At 33.2% G+C, this 23,439-nt stretch overlaps 1 protein-coding gene and 1 pseudogene across 1 annotated transcript; both read right to left on the reverse strand.

Annotated features, from left to right (window-relative positions):
• Nucleotides 1-282: 282 nt before the first annotated feature.
• Nucleotides 283-3,074, reverse strand: LOC138305062 (uncharacterized). The gene is made up of 4 exons (XM_069245466.1): nt 2,899-3,074; nt 1,482-1,669; nt 1,083-1,175; nt 283-850 (listed from the first exon to the last, which is right to left on the reverse strand). The coding sequence occupies exons 1-4, from the start codon at nt 3,072-3,074 to the stop codon at nt 300-302; spliced, it is 1,008 nt and encodes a 335-aa protein (XP_069101567.1). The 3' UTR covers nt 283-299.
• An 11,657-nt stretch (nt 3,075-14,731) lies between these two features.
• Nucleotides 14,732-16,336, reverse strand: LOC138304622 (5-hydroxytryptamine receptor 1A-beta-like; annotated as a pseudogene).
• Nucleotides 16,337-23,439: the final 7,103 nt, after the last annotated feature.

The raw sequence follows: 23,439 nt of genomic DNA on the forward strand, positions 1-23,439 counted from the left end.
TCACAAATGTGTCTGTATTCCAATAACATTTACCAATCAAGCAATGGCTAAGTGTCTTTCGAATTACTCATTTTACCTGACGATCAAAACGTTACCACCAGTCTTTTTAAACCCGGCAACGTTAAAACTATTCAACTGATATTAAGGAAAATCTAAGAATTTCAAGTATCCTTTATGAGACATTCCTTTGTCGAAGACCGCCATTTTCTTTTCATTTCTCTCTCTAACTTTTTAATAGTTATTCTTACGTAGGTTAGACAGTGATGGACCTCACTTCATTGCAAGAGTTACTAATCTAGTCATATTTTGACACACACGAATGCATGATTCTGTATACTACAATGGATGAACTGGTGATGTTCAACCCTCAGACCACATTCCATAAGGAAATTCTTTGTATTGTCCACTTGGTAGTCGCTCTCTGAAACATCAGAATGGCCGCATGGTAAGCGGAACCAGTAAGTCACAGCATGATCGTACGCAGACTCGGGAAACTTGTTGTCACGTGGGTTATCCTTAACTTCCGGTTCGATGTAAATGAAACGCCCGCCATCTTGTAAAACCCTTACTGCCTCTGAAATTATATCTTTTGTATTATTTATGTTATGGGGGACTGGTTGGAGCAATGTTATTAGGTCATAGGTCTTACTCCAGTTTTGTGGCAACTCTGTTACATCAGGAACATTGAAGTAGGACGTATTTTGTTTATCATACGATTTAGTGTTACAACGTTGTATGTTGGCAAGAGACATATCACAACCATGGACCACCTTTATTGGAAATTCTTCTGCAACTCTATTGGTTAAGTCGCCATGACTACAGCCGAGATCTAGAATTCGCCTTACCACACCTTCAAAATATATGAAAAACAATCGAAATAAGTATTATTGATATTTCATATTATGTCGTATTATGTCAATATTCAGAGATAACAAAATATTATTTCATATCATGGAAATAATATTATTTAGATCTGTGTACATCTTTCCAAACTAACGGAAAACGTTAATTCGATTAACTCATTCTGATTTCGATTATTAGTTCAGTTTTTATTATATCAAATAATTGTTCCAACTCGTGACCTTCGTTTTGTACAATTGTAGTCCTAACAACTTCCAGTGTCTGGTCTAAAACGAGAGCTTTCCACACCAAGGATCTTTGTTCTGCTGTATAGACTGCAAAACGTAGGTAAAACATTAATGGTAGTTTTTATTGGTTGATAAGCTTTGTGGTCACAGATAAAGATTGCAACGAATTCCAGACAAAGTAAACTACACCCTAGTTACATACTTTTCATTTCATTGTATATATTTCTAAGTTATTTTCCCGACAACTTATCATTTAGAACTCTCATTTTTATCAAATTATTTGATCATTTGGACATTATATTTATATCATTGTGTCATATTTGAAATTTTGCTTGTTGCTTAACTTTCTTTTCGATATGGAAGCTTTTAATCAAGTTAAAGTTTATTATTTACTTTCACCATCAATCCTTGCGCATGCGTGCATGATACTGACAACATCCTCAAATTCGGGTGCAATTACGCATTCGTTGATGACGTCAATCAAATCGTCAGCATATTCCTCTGGAAAGTCCACCTCACCATTGCAACCGTAGTCCAATACACGTGACACCATAAGTGACTGGATCATGTATGAAACATAGCTGTAGGAAGGCAAGTTGGCAGAGGATGCATTATTTACGATTAAATAGTGCTCTTGTAAAATGGGCTTATGCTTACTGTAATCTAAGTGATTGGCTAACCCAGTACACGTTTGGGTACTGCATGTCAACTTATCTTCTTTTCGTGCGATTTACTTACTTCTCTCCGCGGACTGATATCTAAATTATTTATATCGCGATTGTTAATCTTCGGGCATTTGTCTTCACATGGACATCGCGAAATTAGTCGCTGCGAAAGTTACATTATTTGAATATCAGTAGATCTTAAACTAAAAGATCCGGGTTTTTATTAAATGTTCAGACTTTAAACTGTTTCAAAGCTGTACATTTCAAAACACAATTTACTTCCAATTGTTTCAGTATTCGATCATGCCTTTTGTTTTCATTTATCGCCAATCATTTTGAAATAACCATCAAGGATCATGGTTTCTACAGTTTAATTACCATTCTGACAATGCATATGTTTTGTTTTCGAGAGTAGCTTACAGCATTGTATTCTATCTGATTAAACCTTATCTCCTCGGGTCATTTACATACATATCAACCATTACAGACACCAAACAATCGCATTGACGTCCATAATTTAACAGTTGTTTAATTTATTCTGAGTTTTACATTTTGTGTAATCCGTGATTCGATAAAAAATTTCGGGTTCCGCTCGAACTGATACTAGACATTTTGGTTTTTAAATTCTCTGAAAGGTGTGTTGCTGAAGTTATGCGATAAAATTAACTTACAGCTGAATCCATTTCAGATTATACAATTTTAAAAAAAATCTTTAAAGATGTTCTACCGCCGACAGAGCATAAAGATACTCATCATTTGAACAGTAATTAGTGTTTAATTGTGTACATGTATTTTTAATCAAGTCAAAAAATAGTATATTATAATTTATTTTGCTTTTGGTGCACGCGCAATCAGTACTTTACACCATATAGGACATAGTACCACGGGATGCAATTTATTATTTTTGATATTCTTATCTTGGAGTAAAATTAGAAGCTCAAACTTTCCAATGGTGGTAATAGTGTAAAGTAAGTAGCTTTTGTGACTTAATAAAAATACTAAATCGTCCGCTGTTTTTTTTGATTGACAAAAATACCATTTGTCAGCGGTGGAGCATCTTTACTTAAGTTCTAAGATACTATACATAAACATCAAAATATTTCAATGATATATCATGCACTATTTCATCAACAGAATGCCTTCACCTTTGTTTGAGTCCCGTGCGGTGTACAAATTCCTGGAGTTTGACTGTGTAGTTCCCATTCCGAATACTATCAAACAGTCCAAGATCATCATACCATTTTAGGCTAGATTGTAGCAGCCTGTCCTTCTTTGCATCTCTAAGACATTTTCTGTAAAGTTGTCTACCTGTCAAAGCCATTTCTGCCGCCAGGGTGCAAAGCGATTAATGTTACACTTGTCATAAAGCAAATCAAAAACACTATTCTCATGAAACAACATTTCAATGAAATGTTATATAGGCATATACAAGACTTTCGATTATTCTATTAACTATTGTTGTCATAAATATATATCTAAACAGCAAAAAGAAAGAAAATTTTATAATGAAAATGCCAGAATACAGCAGAAAAAGAGTGAAAAGTTAAAACGATACCACTACTTCCTTTGTCAAGCTAATTCAACAGCACTCTGGCATGAATACTATTTTCTCTGTCGAACCCGTGGTCATCAGCATGCTTTTAAGTGCGGAAGACGGAAACGGAAACACATGCACATATATATCTCTATATTAAGCAAATAATACACCTGTTATGGAACTCAAATTTCTTTAGGTAAACTCGTGCATATATACTAAGTATCCAACGCAGTTAGCATTGCGAGCTACAAAATAGTTATATATCATAAAGTTACACGCGTAAAGTATAACAGACATGTTATGTACAAAATCGTTATCAAAACTGAAAATCTGGATAACAAGAACAAACTGTCAAATTCAATATTTGTTTAGATACTTAAATGGTCTTGTGAAACAGTACCGGGAAAATAAACCCATGGGTTTCAAGGAAGTAAGTTCAATTACTTCATCAATGCCATGAGTCATACATCATATTGTGGTTAAAATTTCGTCGTTGAACCTGCAACATGCGTTGAATTCCTCAGTTTGGTTTCTGCATTATCAGAAAGTGTTATTTGATGTTCCTTTCAAATTCTTTATATTTACTATAGATATTAAGATCTTTTAATTCGGTCAACATAATGTCACAGCATTTTGATAAAATACTTTAAAAAAATGTCTAGAACTAAGCTTTTAATATTAATTTAATTTCAAATAAACGGTTAACACTATATCGACCTCAACAAAAAGGAAATCATTAGAAGATCATTTGAAAATGGCAGAAAAAAGGAAACAAAAACAAACAAAAACAATACAAAAATAATAAAAGAAAGAATTTAAATTTTTTTTTAGTAATTTAAAAACACATCTTGTACCAAATTCTCCCAGAATGCGGGGATCGTAATCAACCACATTGTACCAAATGCATTTATCCTGTTATTGAAAACCATCCTGTTAATATGCTAAGATCAAAGATTTCATCAAACACTTGAACATGAAGTACATGTTACATAAGACATACCCAATACCATTAAAACATCACAAAGATTACCTACAAGAAAGCTTGACACTTTGATCAAAAGATGAAGAGCTTAGAATAATGTCTGATATATTTAAGAGTTTAATTCGTATTTTTTTGCATATCATAGAGAAAATGAAATATCAAGCAACAGACAAAAGGTCAAGTGCTTACTTATTGATTTTTGAAATATAAGCAAAGTTATTTGTTTTTAATTATATATATATATAAATAACAAAGAAACACATGGATGTGGCGCAGTGGTAGAAGGCGCAGCTATGTTTGGCTAGACGATTGGGTACCGTAGATCGTGAGTTCGAGGCCCGGATAGGACACGAGTCAATAAATTGTCATGCTTTGTTAAATTGTGTTTCTTTGATATTTTATATAATACATACAGATAGCAAAAAAAAGTTCTTTTTGATATTTTCATCGAAATTCATGTTGTTGTTAATATTTGAAGACAATGACGCAAAAAAAAAATCTTTTAAAACATATTTCTAAAAAAAGTTTTCACATGAAGCAACTCTATTTGACTAATCGTAAAATGTATGAAAAACGTGTTTAATGCCATTTCTCCACTGTAATGCACAAAAAAATAATCTTTCTTTCAGAACTCGAATATCAATTTTATTTTATGGTGATAAAGCTTTAGAAGTCTAGTATTTTCCAATTAATCTTTGTTTACAAGCACCTATTTTTATTCCATGTGTCTAATATCCAGCGTCTAAGAATTAATCTACAAAGGATCATCTCTAACGATTTGACATATTCGTGATTGATTTCACAAATTAAGTAATCAGAAATCGTGTTAAAAGAGAATTAGATTCCTTTATCATCTGGACACCCTACCTGTGAATGCACTCCATGTCTGCGTACTAAGTCTGCCTCGATCCAACGATCGCATTTTCTCTTTAATGCTGACGGTGGGAGATATGCAATCTATCCTGGAACTGATTTCACTAAAACCTGATTAATATATTGTATGTATAGTAATACTTATGGGGCAAGGAAGTAATTCTAACCGTGTAGGCACAACCTATTGTTGAATTTCCAAGGCAGTCCGCCGCTTTATCAAAACACTCATCAAATAAGCCAGGTGATATAGGATACGTTAAAAAAAGGCAAAGAAAAAAACAAATCTTTTCTACACTCATAATAGACACACCGTCAAGGTATTTTAACAGTTTTACATTGTATCCTTTTACACTTTCGTTTGTAATATTACACAGATATCAGTTTTTAATATATATGACCCATTTTTCTATATCGGAATAAGAAAAAGAAAGCTATTGAAACTATCTTTTATCGTGTGGCAGATAGTTCACCTTTCCGTTTTATTGCAAAAGGAGGAGTATGACTTTGGGCGGTTTTACGAGTACTCCGTGATAAGTAAAATATTTGCATGGAGATACCTTAGGGTCAGCTGCATATTGTATGCTAATCAGAATATTCGATTTTTTTCAAAGGTCAAATGGTAAAAAGCAACATTTTCATTGTTTAGTATCTAATTAATTTAAAAGAGAAAAGATAAAATCTTTTATGCATCTTCAGTTTTTGCCTTCAAATCTTGGGTTTGTGAAGTTCCGTTCAAAAAAACGAAGAAAAATACTTATTAAAGGTAGGTTAAAGTGACCTAGTTAAGTATTTGTTCTATTTTAGCATAAAAAACTTTGCTGAAAACTAAGATTTCTCAACGATTTGATAGTTTGGGATTTGGTGTTTAGTACTGCATGTGGATCTGTATATAAACGTTATCGCAAAAATATAAAAGGAGGGGTATAACGTTTTGAATTCACAATATATTAAGCCTATTTTTATTTAGTTTCTACAATTATAGCTTTTGCTCTCACGTTCTAGGCAACACTTCAAATATGAAATTATTGCCATTACATTACAGTTGTCCTAAATATAATTATGTAAATCTTTATTTCATTTGCATATGGATTTCTAATCATATCTTTACTTCCACTTCTTAACATAAGTATATGAAACCCAGAGTGTATAACACCACCATTGAGGGATCAGTTGTCAATCAAATAGTCCACGTATAACACGTGACTTTACATTTTGTATTGTTTATGACATTGAATAGATACACGTGCACGTGCGAGCACGAGGCTAGCTATATACGATCGGTCATTTGTCAATCAAAAACCTCATCAAGATAATTTGAGTTGTTGAACATTAAAAACTTTATATGGAATCAATAATTGATTCTATTTTAGTCATTCTTATTCTAAAATGATTAAATAGTTGCGTATATTTCATATAATTTGAATATATATTAAAGATCAAACAACATTTTTCTTTTTAGAAAAACATATCTGTAATGAACCATTTTTTAAAACCGTAGCTTAAAGCTCAATACAAGAGGTTGAAAGCTTTAGTACACAACGGACGCCAAACTGATTTGTTCAATAAAACATACAGTCTAAAAATAGTGCAGTTAATTAGTATCATGGTTCTGAATCAAAGTAAGTCATCTTTAAAAATATCAAAGATCTTCAAAAAGAAATGTACGCAAACATCACTTCAACTATATGCAAATATATGAGATTTGTCTTAGCAGATATTCCTCAATTATTAATCAGCTTTGTTGCACGTCCGTTTGGGCGCACGAGGCTTGTCTACATGCTGATTTGTGATCGATGAATTATGGGCCCAATTTAAAAAAAAATATCTTTCATATTATAAAAAGAAATAACCATACTTATCGGTCCATAGTTTTTTCATTTATCTTAAATTAGAAATTACAAATATGATTGAATGTGTTTCTGCTCCTGTTTGATACTGAACTTAATCGAAATTATACCGTTACTTAATATGACGATAAAAGTTTTTTTTAATTAGCTGCAATATAAAAATGAAAATCTGTTTGAAGCGGTATCCGTCAATATTATCTATAAGTGCCAATGGATTAATAAAATTGGTTCCCTTGTGAATTGATTAAACGTAGCGATAGTGCGATCTAATGTACACTCTATACCACTACAAACATTCATTTAGTGTTAAATATCAAAACTGTAATTAAATGTAGGGCAAGAATCCGTTAATGGGTTAGTGATAAAGTCAGGGTTTGTCGATGAAGTAATTGAAACTTTGTAAATAGGCTCTGTGTACTTTAGCGAGTACAACGTTATATTTTAATTTCCCATGACGGCCGCAACTATAAAGGCATCGACACATCCTTTTATAATGTCGTCAATTCTCTTTATATATATTAGAATGGACTTGAAGGCAGCACATTGGGCTATAAGACGTCACATATTAATAGTGCAAAACGATAATAGTCAATAAATTATCATATAATATTGGATATTACTTTACCCATGATATATTTATCGGCGAGAAAGTTTTTTTTATTGAATGCTTACCTTTTACCACGATTTCCTTTTGGAACCCTCAACGTCATGTTTAAATTCCCTTTGAAGAGCATTGAAAGCAATCAAAGAAATTCTATTAATGTCGCCCGTTTGTTTTATACTTACTCTTTTGGATAAAATCTCGCGGGTTAAAATGACACATGTTACTGTAAACTTATTAAATTACGCGGATGTAAAATTTAGCGATTTACTGCTTGGAAGTTATTCGCTGGGCCTAATTTTCACAGATTATATTTATGCCATATGAAAGCGCCATTTATACCACATTTTGCCCATCGATACAAATTGCAACAGGAAAACAAGAAAATGCCTTGTGTGTCATTTGTACAAGCCTTTTAGATGACAGTTGAATAATAATAATAGTAGATTACCCATTCTCACTGGTTTGGCGATGCTTTAATGCAGTCAATTTACCCATCTGTTTTATTAGTATCATTTGAACGAGCGTTCATTTGAATATCACAGTCATAATATTTTGCATTTAATTACGTCCATTAAAATTTAGGTTTCCTGATATTTCAACTAAATTATAATGATGCCCATATTGCATGATTGTAAAAGGAAATGTAAAACTATACTTTAAATCTTTTTTTTCCGAAATAAAGTCTTTCGAAACTTCTCCCTTGACACGCCTCGCTTTTGGCCTTAAGTTGAGCGTTCGTGTTAGTGAGGGGAGGCAACTTTTGATTCTATTTCCTAACCTATATACACCTTAGTCTATACAAATGATTGATTCTGCTCCCGCCTCACGTTCAACACGTTCAAAGGAAAGGAAACGACTGATTCGCTCACTGTCACTATAATGTGACCGGGGATGTGTGCATTGTACTTTCTAGTGTCTCTGGCAGTATGCTTCGTTATAAAGTAATATATTTACATATGCCCTTATATAGTCAACGGAAGGGGAGTTGCGTTCAAATTAGCGTAATCGCAATGACGTATGAATACAAACGCAGTGCAGGTTCGGACTACTTCTACTTCTAGTTCACGCCTCGATAAGATTTTGTGTCATAAGTTGACGGATTTCAAATTAACAATAAAGAGTTTTTATAAGATTCAATTAAATATGTATTTGACATCGAAACAGAGATGTGTTCAAGCATTGTAACGGTAATAAACAACAAAATGAATCGGTGGTCAGGGCTACAACCGGGGCGGAGGAGCTTATCTCAGGAATGTTCGGGAAATTCCACAGTTACATCAGTATGTGTGTACGGTCACTCATCTCGTCTAAACATACAGAACATCTGATTGTCGGAGAACAAATCTGAAAACATCTAAGCGAACAATAGGTAAACAGGTCATGTACAGGATTTCAGAAAAATAACCATTACAGGTAGCCTATCCAAAACAGTATAATCAGCTTTCCCCCTGTCTTTGCATTCAAAATATGCCTGCACACACTTAAATGCAAACACTTGTATATCCTCCGTACTATAAAATAAAAGTCATGACTATGAAGAATTTAGTCTATATATCGCGTTGGTAGACCGATACATACATGACAAACATTCAGTAGCTCAACGGTCATACCATCAATAGGCTATAACACAGTAACTTTCCTCGGTTGATAATCAAATATGGCGGCTCGCTCCACTTCGGACCGCATCACTACCCTGACAACGATACATACCGGTAGTCGTTCCGCCTCGGTTATCTCAATTTTTATTCGAAATATACATCATTGATATATGATAAATTAAAAAAAAAAAAAAAAAAAACATATTTTAAAAATAATTGAAAGCTGTCATTGATATACTTCAAACCAAACTGCAGCTATATCATTCAACAATCGGAACTATATCTTCGGTCATCCTGACTACCGTAGTTACCCAAGTTAGCAACCAATATCGTTTGAAATTTGATCACGAACATGTAAAAATAAACTTATTTATGTAAATATATAGATTGAACAGTGTTTTGGTTGCGTTAAAGGTGGTATGAACGTAATGGGATACAGACATATTCTACACGCAATCAAAACACTGTTCAATCTCTATATGAAATGGACAAGAATTTCCACAAATAGACACAACACGGATAAATCGCATCCTTCCATAATATACCGACATTCACATACGCAGCGCTCTCTATACAACTTTAAATGAACTTGGTATTTAGAGTCACCACATATCACGGAAAAATACCTAGGTATTATATGAGAAACACATATACGATTTAGGAGAGTTGAGCTCAATCGAAACTATGAATTGATAAAGCTTCCTTTCGATTGATCGATAATCTTTCTAGTTTTCTTCAAAAACAAAGAAGTTTTCTGCTTACTGGTAATATTGCAAAAAAATTATAATAATAACCTTTTGGCACACTTTCAACACCAGGTTCTTGATGTGCCGAATACTATATCTGTATAATTGTTTAAGGGGAAAAATCAGTGAGGCTAATTCTGTTACATAGCCACGGAGCAATGTATGGCATAAATTTACATGTATTGTTCTACATTCCTTATGAAACATATTACAAATATATTGACAAAGTCCACATTTGCCATGCAAGTTAAACAAATGCAATACATAACCACCGAGGATTTGATTACATTGGATTTTAAGACAGGAGCATGCACCTAATTTAGGTTTGAATGATGCTGTTCAATTCTATATCACCTTTCTGTCCTAGACCTTGTCTCGTCAGACATTCAGTAACAAGGCATTTAGCTGATTTGTTTTAAGTGAACATATTTCCGTGTCACTCCGCGGTTATGCGAACCTTTTTGACCGTACTAACCCTGTAATGACATATACCGTTGCAAACTACTACTTGATCGCATTGACTAAACCCAGATACGTATCTTTCTGTAGACAATGGGATATTGCCTCTGTCGTACCCTACCATCACCTTTGTTGCTAAATGATTCTCTCCTTGTTCATCTTTTGTATGTACGTGAAAACCCGTTGACACATCATTGCGGCTCCATATCAAACAACGGAATTTGTCTCTTTTCCGGGGCCGTCCGCGTGTTCCGTGAAATCCGCTCTGGTGACTGTGCGACTGGAACACGCTATATATCGACAGTCGTACAGTTTCCGTAGCATGCACCGGTTTCTGTATTTGTCTCTTTGCGTCCTGTGTATTGTTTCCCTTACAATAAATCTGATTTCTTATGCTGTGTATTGACATCCTGTTTATGAAAATAAAAGTCAATAATGTTCACCGTTTGGACTGTTCGTATTTCTGTAAAACTGTTCGGTATTTTTTCTTCGTAATTTTGTAATTATAATTTATATTATTTGGCGAACATTAACTTTGATTAAGATAGAAATGCTTCAAAACTTTTCGCTTTAATAAAAGACAACGAAAGTCTAATGAAAGTGCATAAGTGCTTTACAGCGAAGTTTCTTATCAGTAAACATGTATGGATGTGACACCAATATCAAAAGAAAGCTTTGTTTTTATTCTACGTCCTATCAATAACCAAGATCAATTAAAATTTGGAACGTTTATGAGGTGGAGAATAGCAGGACTACTCATAGAAACCCTATTGGCAAAAACACCATACCACTTCAGAATGTTTTGAATATTGTGTAGTGAAGTTTCAGTGCTATTAATATTTGTATTAAATGTCAAGTTTGAAATAAATGTTTTACGAAAAAATGTCTTCATGGAATGATACATGTATCTATATTAAAACATAAACAATATATATTTCATTCAAAATCAATCCCATGCGATGACAAATGCGATGAACTTAAAAACATTAATACATCAGACAATTATGCGATGACTAAAGAAATTATTGGTGAAATGTGATATTTTAAATTACAAAAACATATGTCGTTCATTTTATGTATATAGCCTTTTCAGCCTTGTATTAGATTGCAGTTTGACATACGTATTGTATTTCAGTTATGTTCTCCATAGAACTATAAACAATTGAACTACGTATGTACTTTTACGGCAAATTATCTCTCTTTCTCTGCAATAGTTTTTCATGCGAAGTATTTCTTAGTAAACGATGCCAAAGCTGTATTCTGGGTTTGTTCGTGAATGTTGTATAAAATACGCCATCAATGATACAAGTATAGAACTCATCGCCGCCAGATGTAAATTATCCTCTAAATGCCATACTTTCATTTGGCAGATTAGCGGCTTATCAAATGGCTTGACTTAAGTACCAAACAGTTATCTCCAGATAATATGGATCAATTACCATCTTTATTTAAATGGTTAACTTTCTTAAGATACAAAACAAAGGTATTTGTAAAACTGTATTCAAACATAAGGGTATTTTGTCCTAACCGGTAGTAGTTGTGAGAGATTCTAGATGCAGAAGTCATTTGAGAAATGATTTCATACAGCCAGCTGTCAATTTTTTTGGTTAAGTTTTATATTCGACAGTCATTACTAAATAAGTTTCAATATCTGGTTTATTCATATTGTTCAGTATGGGGTTCCAATCCACCTTAATGTTGGCGCTCGCAACCGGAAGGGAAAAATAGGGACATGGTAAGCATTAATATTTTAGTTACTTATTTTCTTTTAATTTATGTGCAACAAAGTTAATTTCTATTTACATGCTAGTATACAGCCAGCTGTTTTTTGGGGGTAAATATTTTCGAAATTTAACGGGACATTGATATAGTCGCGTAATATTGAGAAATTATTGGGAAAAAACATTTGCATACTGCTAAATTCAAAAATATTTTCGTTTTTAGTCAGATTCTCGAAAGCAACAATGCAGTCAACTGCAGACTTAAATATCTAACAATTGTATTATTTCATTAGTCGGGATATGTTCACCCTTTTGGAAACAATTGAACTATTTACCGTGTCACACGTGTTTGGAATCTAATTCATAGTTCTTACCCCATCTCAGATATAAGCATCGTGTGGTTTAATTAACACCTAACGTTTAGTTTTAATTAAATCATACTGCCTACCGTTTGTTTTATTTCGCTATATATAGTACTCAGCTTGATAATAATCGTGTTTTTATTTCTCAAACATTAGATGTTTGATTATGACGTTGATTAAATGTTTATCATGGCTCGAGTTACACACGTGGCGTTTATTCTACAAATACGTAGGATGTATTATTATAAGACTGTTGCTATGGTGACATTCCTGACAGTTAACGGGGGCCGCAAATGCTTTATAAATACATATTTTCAGAGACAGAATCTATCGATTATGTGTGGTTATATCACAGGTCATCTGCGATTTAAAGACGAATTGGCAAAATCTTGTCTTTATGTAGTGGGACAGATCGATATGTCGATATTGTTATAGAGATATCTCGATTTTGTCTACGAATATTAAGATTACGCGATATTTTAACGTTTATCCTACTGTTTGCACTATATAGAATGATACTTGTATGGTTTCTGAAATAACTGTTTAACTGTTACCGTAAAATCAGAGATTTTGTTGATGCCTTGACGTCATGAGGTGGCATTGCATAGGCAGTCATGTAGTAAAACCTCCGACTGAATGCGAGGATTGCTTGAGATTATAAGACTCTGTCATATGTGGACATGAAGGATAGGGATATTTTACCCGAGGGTAACAAAATGTTGTAAAACCCGAGGCTTTCCGGAGGGATATACAGCATTTTTGTGATCCCCAGGGTATCCCTATCCTTCATATCCGTATATGAAAAAGATTTTTTTCCTCTCATAACACGACTTTTTATTGAAATATGACTACACTGCATTACTTTTTTTTAATTTTCCGCCATTTTGCAAGTCAGTTCTCTATACATGGAAATTGCGTGAGATTTTCGACGCAAATCACGTTGTTTGCATCTTTTAAAGTAAATCCAACCTAGTTTCTGAAAAATATTCAAATTGTACCTAGAAAATAGTAACTTAGTTGACGCTGTGAAGTCAGGAGGCTGAGCCCGAGACCATTCAGTTTTACACCCGTAGGTATGAAAGAAAGAGAATTATTGTATTCCAAATAACAATAATTTCGGTTGGATGTTATGTAATGTTATTGCAACAAAACATCAAAGAACACATTTATCTTTTGTATTAACCACAAAATATTTTTACATTCATATTTCTTATATTTGTATGATGTACATGTACCCTATGTGTTTTGTATATGCCAAGCTTAGAAAAGGTATAACAGTTTAGTTAAAAACTGCCCAGAGTAAAATTTAACAAAATGGGTTTCCTTCTCAAATCATGTTTTAATTAAGCGATTGGTTTCTTTTAAATTTTTATAACCATGGCAACCTTAATAGTTTAATATCCGAATAACTATTCTCGCAGAATTTGTCATTCCGAATGCATTACAAAACTATTTTTGAAAAAAAAAAAAAAAAACTAACAATCTTCATTCAACTGCAAACCACAGGGCTAATTTAACTCTAAATCGAAGTGTTAAGATATCTGTAACAGTTTTAGCTGGTGGGCGGTCGTAGTATCATGCAATTGGCACCAGCTAACACGTTATCGTCTGCTTTTCCTTACACAACTTTTTTCAAAAGCAAGAGCCTTAATGCTTAATGACATGGCACTAGTTAGTAGACTAGAAATAAAATAATCAAGTCATTTGCATGAAAGAGATCACGAAATGTCATTAAAATTTTAAATGAAAACGATATTACCGATAGAGCGTCAACCTCTTCAGCAGATAAAGTAATTTGTAACTCACGAACACGACACAATCTATATATGTGTTTTGTCTTGTGAAGCATAGACGTTGTATTCCATAGAATACACAAGCCATACTTTATATATAATTGTTTTATCTTGAAAAGAAACCAGATAGCAGACTAGCAAGAACAGTATACGTCATTGGCCTATACCTTTCAATTTTGCGCCAAAGCACATATGGCAAGAAAATGACATTGCTGATAAATCGGCGATTGCGCCTTGCATCTTGTGGTTATGACTTTACTCTATTGCTGTATTTGGTAATAAGAAGCTTGAACGCTGCATTCACTCAAACACAATTTGTTTTATTTCAAGACGAAGAATGAACAACACATGAATAACACTGGTTAAAATTCGTTTTCTTATATATTTGTTTCGTTTTACCTCACGTATTAAAACTGACGAATATAAAATCATTGTGTTTTTATATTAGTATGAATTGAAATACAGAAAATATCAAACATGTATTAATGGGCAAATTATGTTTTACTTTGATTTCAATCGTCATAGCTAAATTGAATGATAATGGAAAGATGACTGATTACGAGTTATCGAAACAAATATTTCTTGAGTCAAATTTATGTTTCTCTTTTCATACAACTTATATGAAAATATCAAGTTAAATCAGGTAGGTTTATCCCGTGTAATCGGGGTCAGGTCTTCTAGAACAAATAATGTTTGGTAAATATATTTTGCTTACAGAAATCTTATATTTAGACTTACAACCAAAAAACAGTCTTTGATGTTCATAATTATTTCAATTTTTCCTTATTTGCCTTCTAAAATTATCATGATATCTATAAAATAGTTTTCACGGTTCATCTTAGGATGATCGATACAGGCAGTTAATTTTATCAAGTTTTAATAGACGCTTCATCGCTGTGTTAAGTTGACGATTGAGAATGGCATGCAAGATTGGATTTATAGCAATAACAAAACTCCCTAAGGTGGCAAGGGACATCAATACGCAAACCATCGGGTTGGAAAGTTCCGAATGACCAACGACACTTTTAGTAAAAGCAAAAACAGGGAGAGGAATCCAGCAGCATGTAAAAGTTCCTACCAAAATGGCAATATTCTTTGACGCTCTTAATTCTACTCGCCTACGTCCATTTTCTTTGTTCTTGCTGTTCATAAGACATACCGCACCAGATATAGTATCGTCTTTGCGTTTAGTTACCTTCACTGTGCCGTCCATTTCAACTATTTCCATCGTTGATTGGGATGCATCAACAGGTCGGTTATTGTTATGATTTTCGGGGATATTTAATGTAAGTGGCGAGTTTGTATTTCTTGAATCTTTAGAATCCTTTGCATTTCGGAACGATATACGAAATATTTTTGAATCACCAATGCTTATCTCGTCGTTGTCTCCTAAGAACGAAGAACTGGCATTGCCATATTTTGTGGCTAGAGTTTCAGGCGCTACCCTTCTTCTGGTTTTGTGTGTCGAGACATCTTTAAGGAATGTTTGACAAGAGTTTTCAGTATCAGACCGTACAGCACAACAATAACACACAATAACGTCATCCCAAGAGGGAACATCAAATATTTGTCATTTTCTGTCCAATTCGGAGTTTCGTCTAAGAAGGAACATGGAAAATATAAAGCACTGTCAATAAACATGATTGAGGACATAACCCCTAGTGTCATAGCAAACATCCAAGACGTCGTTACTAGTATAGCTGATCTTTTCTTCAAGCCAACCTTTTTAAAGGGATTAATTACTGCTTGGTAGCGTTCAAAACTAGCCATAGTGAGCATGAATAATTGCATAGTATCACAGAATGTTCTAAAGAAGGTTCCAATCCCACAAACCACCGGACGGATGTAAACGTTGTATATCCGGTAAACAACTGTATTCGAATTGGAAGAAAAAACAAACAACCGATTATGTTGGCAATGCACGAACTTGCGAGGTTGATATTGATGTATGTTCGAAGATGACGATTTCTAGAAATGCACACACATACACATACATTGCCAACCAGTCCAATAGTGATGGTAAAAGCCATAAGTATGTCACAGAGCAGTAGTGTTACTGGGGAAAATTGTGAGAAGCTTTCATACCTAGACCAAAAAACGCTTTCGACATCGGTTCCATTAGAAACCATTTCAAATAAAGATTACTTATAATTGTTTAAGACCACAAAACTGGCATTCACATAGGTTTATGCAGAAGTTAATGGTAGCCAACTTACCATTCACGTGGCTTATCTCTGACCTCCTTAGCAATGCATTCACGTCGATATTAATATCCGTGGACAACAGAGCGTTAGTTACTATTCACTTTCCGATTTTGAAATGCAACCATGCAACCTCATTATAAAAATCACTTAACATTTACTTTTTGATGATCACACGATGTTTATTCCCGGTATGATGAAATTGTGTTTTTGCAAAATCTGCTTTGATGCCATTACATCAAGATGGATGCTTAAAGTCAGGATGTTCTCGGTCTAAAAGGCAAGATGTAGTAATATGGCTATCGCCACAAGGGGTCTTGACACGTCGATATAAAAATGTCAGCAATCCATTTTCTTGCAAGGAAGTCACCCAACTTCGTTAAATTATCATCAGAAACTGATCGAGTGTCTTCTCCGACAACACTGCGTTACCTTTATGCGCTACATCGTCGACAGTTTAAATAAAAAATTCGCAGCAGGTCCCAATCAAACTGTACCTTTATCACAGTGTTGACATAACGAATTAGCACATGTACTCCACGTCTTTGCAATGATGCTAAGTAAATGTATTGATTATTAAAATCATTCATTGAACATATATTCCATTAGATTGGATGAATAAGCAATCAATCATCGATCGAGTCGAAGTTGTAGGTACAAATAGACGGGAGCTCCATAAAATCGACATGCGGAATGATGTAATCATTTACAAACAGATGTCAATTTCTGTCACAGAGTAATGGATCTCGGTGAATTCGACATAAAAACAAATCCTCAAAATGATTTCAAAATCCCCTGACTTACTTCGAAGTGTTTTGTCATTAGATCATTTAAAATACTGAGATTGACATTGGTTTATCTTGTCTTGTAGATGAATCGCATCACTTTGTTAACTGGAAGCTTTGTGAAGCTGTACTGCTCAGTTCAGGGTTCTGCGATAAAATATCACCTATCCTCTCTGTGTGTTAAACGATCGTTGATGCATTTAGTAGCATTGAATTCCAACTACAATTATGAGCTGTTGCTACCACTGAACTGATAATTGTTTGAAGTTTCCTACAATTACATCCAGCTAACATCGCGTTTGTCCTCGGTGTTCTCTTATTGACGTGACTTTTGCAATTTTTATAATGCTGGGAATTTTTTACATTTAAACCATAAGACATCATTTGGATATAGCAACTATTGTAACTATATGACAAAAAATATTAAAAAATAATGTAAACAAAAACAAAAAACATCACCATAATAATGATGTACCGGTATGTATCATTGATCTTATGTAGTGTTACTTAGGGTGGGGACCGAGTAATTACCAAGACCCGATGTACTTGACTTTTGTTGATAGTTATGTTTTGGGGAAAATGCCTCGAAATATTACCACAAGCCTTGCATCTATGGGTCGCGAGTTCAAATCCAATGTGTAGTAGTTTTGAGGAACTGAACGCTAGACTATGTTTTTTCTCTTGGTATTCCCGGCTTTCCTTTATCACTGAAGATGACACGTATTTAAATTATCATTGTTGCTAAAGGACGCTTAACCAATAACACCATCAATCAATTAATATTGCTTATTAATGAGTGCACAAAATATATATTATATATAGTATCTAATATGTGGATATGAATACCAGAGATATTCTACCCAAGAGTCACAAAATATTTTAAAACCCGAGGCTTGTAGAGAATTTTACAACATTGTGTAATCCCGAGGCTTGTCGAGAATTTTACAACATTGTGTAATCCCGAGGCTTGTCGAGAATTTTACAACATTGTGTAATCCCGAGGCTTGTCGAGAATTTTACAACATTGTGTAATCCCGAGGCTTGTGGAGAATTTTACAAAATTGTGTAATCCCGAGGGTTCAATACCCTTATCCCTCATATCCATATATAAAAAAAAGTATTTGTTCCCCTTTCATACATCGGCGCTGTATTGTAAATTTACAACTAGCATATCCCCCCATTTTGAAATAAGCAAGTAAAATGATTCCATTCTTTGTACATAATGTTTTTAATACTCATCCTGATGCTTATATTTATTATAAAACCTGCTTAGCTTCCGAACAAATGTTGAAATTACACCGAGAAATAGTACTTGGCGCATGATGTTAGAAGGCTGTATTACATGGACAGTCATATGATAATCCTTAGGAATATGTAGAAAAGCCACAATATAGTAATTAAGTGTTTATTTCACATTGTGATTTCTGGGTAATTTTATCTATTTTCCATTTGTCTTTCGTCCTGCTTTTTTTCAAACAGGTTGATGTCCTTGCCATGAATTAAAATTCGATCAATATGAAAAGGCAAAGAGCTAAATCCATAGTGTACCTGTCAAGGTTTGATTTTATCGATATCAACCATTGTTTACATTTTTCCAATCAGATATCACATCATCTAGTTTGTTCAAACGTATTTACACGAATTCGTTCTATTCTTCGTGTAAACATCTGTAATCAATAATTATCAAAACATCAATGGAAATGTCATAGAAGAAATGTACCATTTATCTTCGATTGACCTCAATGCTTCATACCGATAAATAACATTGATCATTGTCAAGTATTGCATTGTTACTATGTATCTTTGGTGATTTCTATATCTGTCGTCTTCATTAGGCATGGTTTATCTAGTGTTCACGGTGTCGCAGTGAGTTGGTTTACAGTAGGGTTACAAACAAAGTTCGTTATGGACATATATCTTATAATAGACCTTAATGGGGAATGAGATTCACTACGTTTTAGTCATGAATTCGTTGTAAACGTGGTCGTTATAAAAGTGTTTGACTGTATGCATAATGAGTGGATATCCAGTACTATTTGTTGTAAGTATCCGACCAAAATGCGGACGCAAATCCACTCAGCAATTTTACTTTGAAAGGATATTTAACTTTGAAAAAAATAATGTGTTTGTAGAACGAAAATACAATCATTCTACTTCTTTGATACGCATAACACAATTTTGAAATATTTCTCATTTTAATACAACAGAATAATTTATTCCCTGAATCCAATAATGTGTATGGGTAATCTCCTTGTAGGTCATCTCCTTCTAGACCAGATGTTAATGCCGTCACCGGCTCTTACGGCAGATATCAGATTTATTATAATTGCAGTATTTGAATGTTTTCACTGCAATTGCCCAATGTTTTAATAAAACTTGTGACACAGATTCAATATATTCGACAACAAATACTTTTTTTCACCCTTTTTCTTTTTATAACGGGGATGATTATATAAATGTAAATATAAAGCATTGGTTGTCATATTTTTGATATGCATTGGTGTGTATCATATATTGAGTGTTCTAGCATACTGTATTTATAATGTAACGCGCAACATGGGCTATGCTTGAACACCCAATGCATGTTATACACCAATGCATGTCAAAAATTTGACAAACAATGCTTAAATTAATTGGTTTACAGTATAACAGGATATCAATCTCTATTTACAGGTAATACCAAATTTGTACAGGTCTTTATTCGACATACTGAAGCCATCCCATTCAACGGTGCTGGCATGAACGATTTTTGTATATCTGATATGCCTGGATCCTTAAAAATTTTAAACACGTGGAATTATCTACATACATTTACTTTATCAAATGAAATATTTGTGTGTACATTCTTTCGTGAATCGAAGTTTTGATATCATAACGTGAGTAGCACTATTCATGATTAACCGATGAAGCAGTGATGGCGGTGATATATAGTAAATATAATTAGTTGTTTTTGTATTCGTGGTCTCACAGCATCCACGAAACCAGCGGACGTTTCTACACACAAGCTTTTGAGTTTACAGTATTTTATATTCGGCTGTATAATTGATGTTTGAAGCTTCTTTGCTCTCATTCTCCATAACCTTAGCTGCTACCTAATTGGTTTATATATAATGTATATATCTCATAGAAATCACGACAATCCGATTTTCCACTTCTTTCTCTACATTTTTATTGCCGACACAAATTTGTTTCTCTTTTGCCATATCGTGTTTCTGATAGTCTTACTGAACTAAGAATAGTACTCAGGGACACTTGTTATCACACAAATGCAGATATGACATCAATATTATTTCATTAACGACCCCCAGAATACCTCTAGCGTGTTGAAGCAGATTGCCTTACTATTATAGTTTCTGCTGGTGAATATATTGCTATCGCAATGACTTACATGTTTCCTGTTGCTTCCATGATCTTCGATCCAAAACCATATGTGGATCAGACTTATTTGTTGAAGTGAAGAAGTATTTTTGAAAATCTCATTTTATTTATTGATGTAGCTATTGTGTGTTTTAAGCATACTCGAGATTACTACACACAGCTAAATAACATAAGTTTTAACAGTTTTATGATAATGTATTTAATACTGTCTTACTGTTATTTGATGAAAGATGTTACCATTTATTATAACTATGGATAAAGGTTTTAAGAGTTTTATACAAATATTATTTCATTTATAAATAAAGATTTGTCGGCATAATTGTTGTTATGATTAAAAAATGTCAATAAAATAAATGATACTTCTAGATAACATTACTATTATGGCGTAGCAAACTAAGCTGGCAGGAGAGCTTTGAAATATACGGTAGTGCCATTAGGGTTATTAATCGTAATAGAGTACATTATATAATACAGTAAGCAAAACATAACAGTCGATACGGCATCTTCGAGGGTACAAAATATTAATATTCACTCAAAATAGTGGCAGTAGTTGTACAGTGATACCTTCAATAACAAGGAAAATAAATCAAAACATATCCAAATGAATCTTTATTGAAGCTTCTTTGCTCTCATTCTCCATAACCTTAGCTGCTACCTAATTGGTTTATATATATAATGTATATATCTCATAGAAATCACGACAATCCGATTTTCCACTTCTTTCTCTACATTTTTATTGCCGACACAAATTTGTTTCTCTTTTGCCATATCGTGTTTCTGATAGTCTTACTGAACTAAGAATAGTACTCAGGGACACTTGTTATCACACAAATGCAGATATGACATCAATATTATTTCATTAACGACCCCCAGAATACCTCTAGCGTGTTGAAGCAGATTGCCTTACTATTATAGTTTCTGCTGGTGAATATATTGCTATCGCAATGACTTACATGTTTCCTGTTGCTTCCATGATCTTCGATCCAAAACCATATGTGGATCAGACTTATTTGTTGAAGTGAAGATTTTCTTGAAGTGAAGTATTTTTGAAAATCTCATTTTATTTATTGATGTAGCTATTGTGTGTTTTAAGCATACTCGAGATTACTACACACAGCTAAATAACATAAGTTTTAACAGTTTTATGATAATGTATTTAATACTGTCTTACTGTTATTTGATGAAAGATGTTACCATTTATTATAACTATGGATAAAGGTTTTAAGAGTTTTATACAAATATTATTTCATTTATAAATAAAGATTTGTCGGCATAATTGTTGTTATGATTAAAAAATGTCAATAAAATAAATGATACTTCTAGATAACATTACTATTATGGCGTAGCAAACTAAGCTGGCAGGGGAGCTTTGAAATATACGGTAGTGCCATTAGGGTTATTAATCGTAATAGAGTACATTATATAATACAGTAAGCAAAACATAACAGTCGATACGGCATCTTCCAGTGTACAAAATATTAATATTCACTCAAAATAGTGGCAGTAGTTGTACAGTGATACCTTCAATAACAAGGAAAATAAATCAAAACATATCCAAATGAATCTTTATTGACTAACTTTTATCATAAATCATTGAAAAGTGCGTATACAATACACTAGGGAAAACTTGATATCGTATCTAAAAGAAAACATTGATCAGGTGTAAGCCTAATAATTATATACTTATGTATGCGATTTTATTACACAATACTAGATAAAATTACGTTTATAATCATTGGATATTCAGACATAAATGAACTATGAGTACTATGAATATCAAATAGAGTTCAGATATATCAAATACATATATATGAATATTGTAACAGCTATAAGCAAAATCGTATATATTCATATGCATATATGGGATTTAATGTTATACAAAATTTTATATTGAGATTATATTACGTTTATAATAATTGAATATTCAGATGTAAATGGTGACAGCCACAAGCATATTGATAATATATTAATATGTATGTCGGGTTCAATACTACACAATTCGAGAGATATATTACGATTATAATTATTGAAAATTAGGATATTTATGGATATCAAAAACAGTTAAGAAATATTCATTATTGTGACAGCAATAGGCTTTGGTGGGATAATCAACAACTTGTATTGTAAATTCAAAATAAAATATCAGTACTTACACACAATGTAATGAAATATCATTTAGAAATGAAAAATCGATTACCTGTCGATCATTTTTTTCAATATTCACGAACACATTTACACTAATATAGCACTACTACAAATTAGGCCATGGGCTAGGAGGGTCCCACATGCACCCCCCCCCCCCAAACCTCCGAACCAATATTTTTCTGAACCCTTATGACCCACTGATCACAAATCAAAATGTTAACATTGCATAAGTTGGGATGAACTTCCGGTTATGACGTCATCAAGATGGCCGCCATCTCGAATTTGACTAAAAATTGAAAAATAGTCATAACATTGACATTTTTCAACCGAAGTAGACAAATGAGGTATCAAAATGACCACAATAGAACAACAAATACATATCAGGACCAAAAAAAAACCAATATATATAGTGATTTCTACGCAGGAAATGAAAAAATCTGAATTTAAGCTCAAAAATGAAGATTTTTTAGCAAATTTTTCATATTTGGCTTGACGCAGCAAAAATGTTTCTCAACAGAAAAAAATCATTTCTAATAAGTTTTTGACCACTTATCTATCAGTTTAAGCAACGAAAACAACAAAACCAATGTTAACATCGTAAAAATTCCGGTTATGACGTCATCAAAATGGCTACCATATCGAAATTCACTGAAAA

Source organism: Argopecten irradians, chromosome 12 (genome assembly GCF_041381155.1).
Source record: "Argopecten irradians isolate NY chromosome 12, Ai_NY, whole genome shotgun sequence".
NCBI lineage: Eukaryota > Metazoa > Mollusca > Bivalvia > Pectinida > Pectinidae > Argopecten > Argopecten irradians.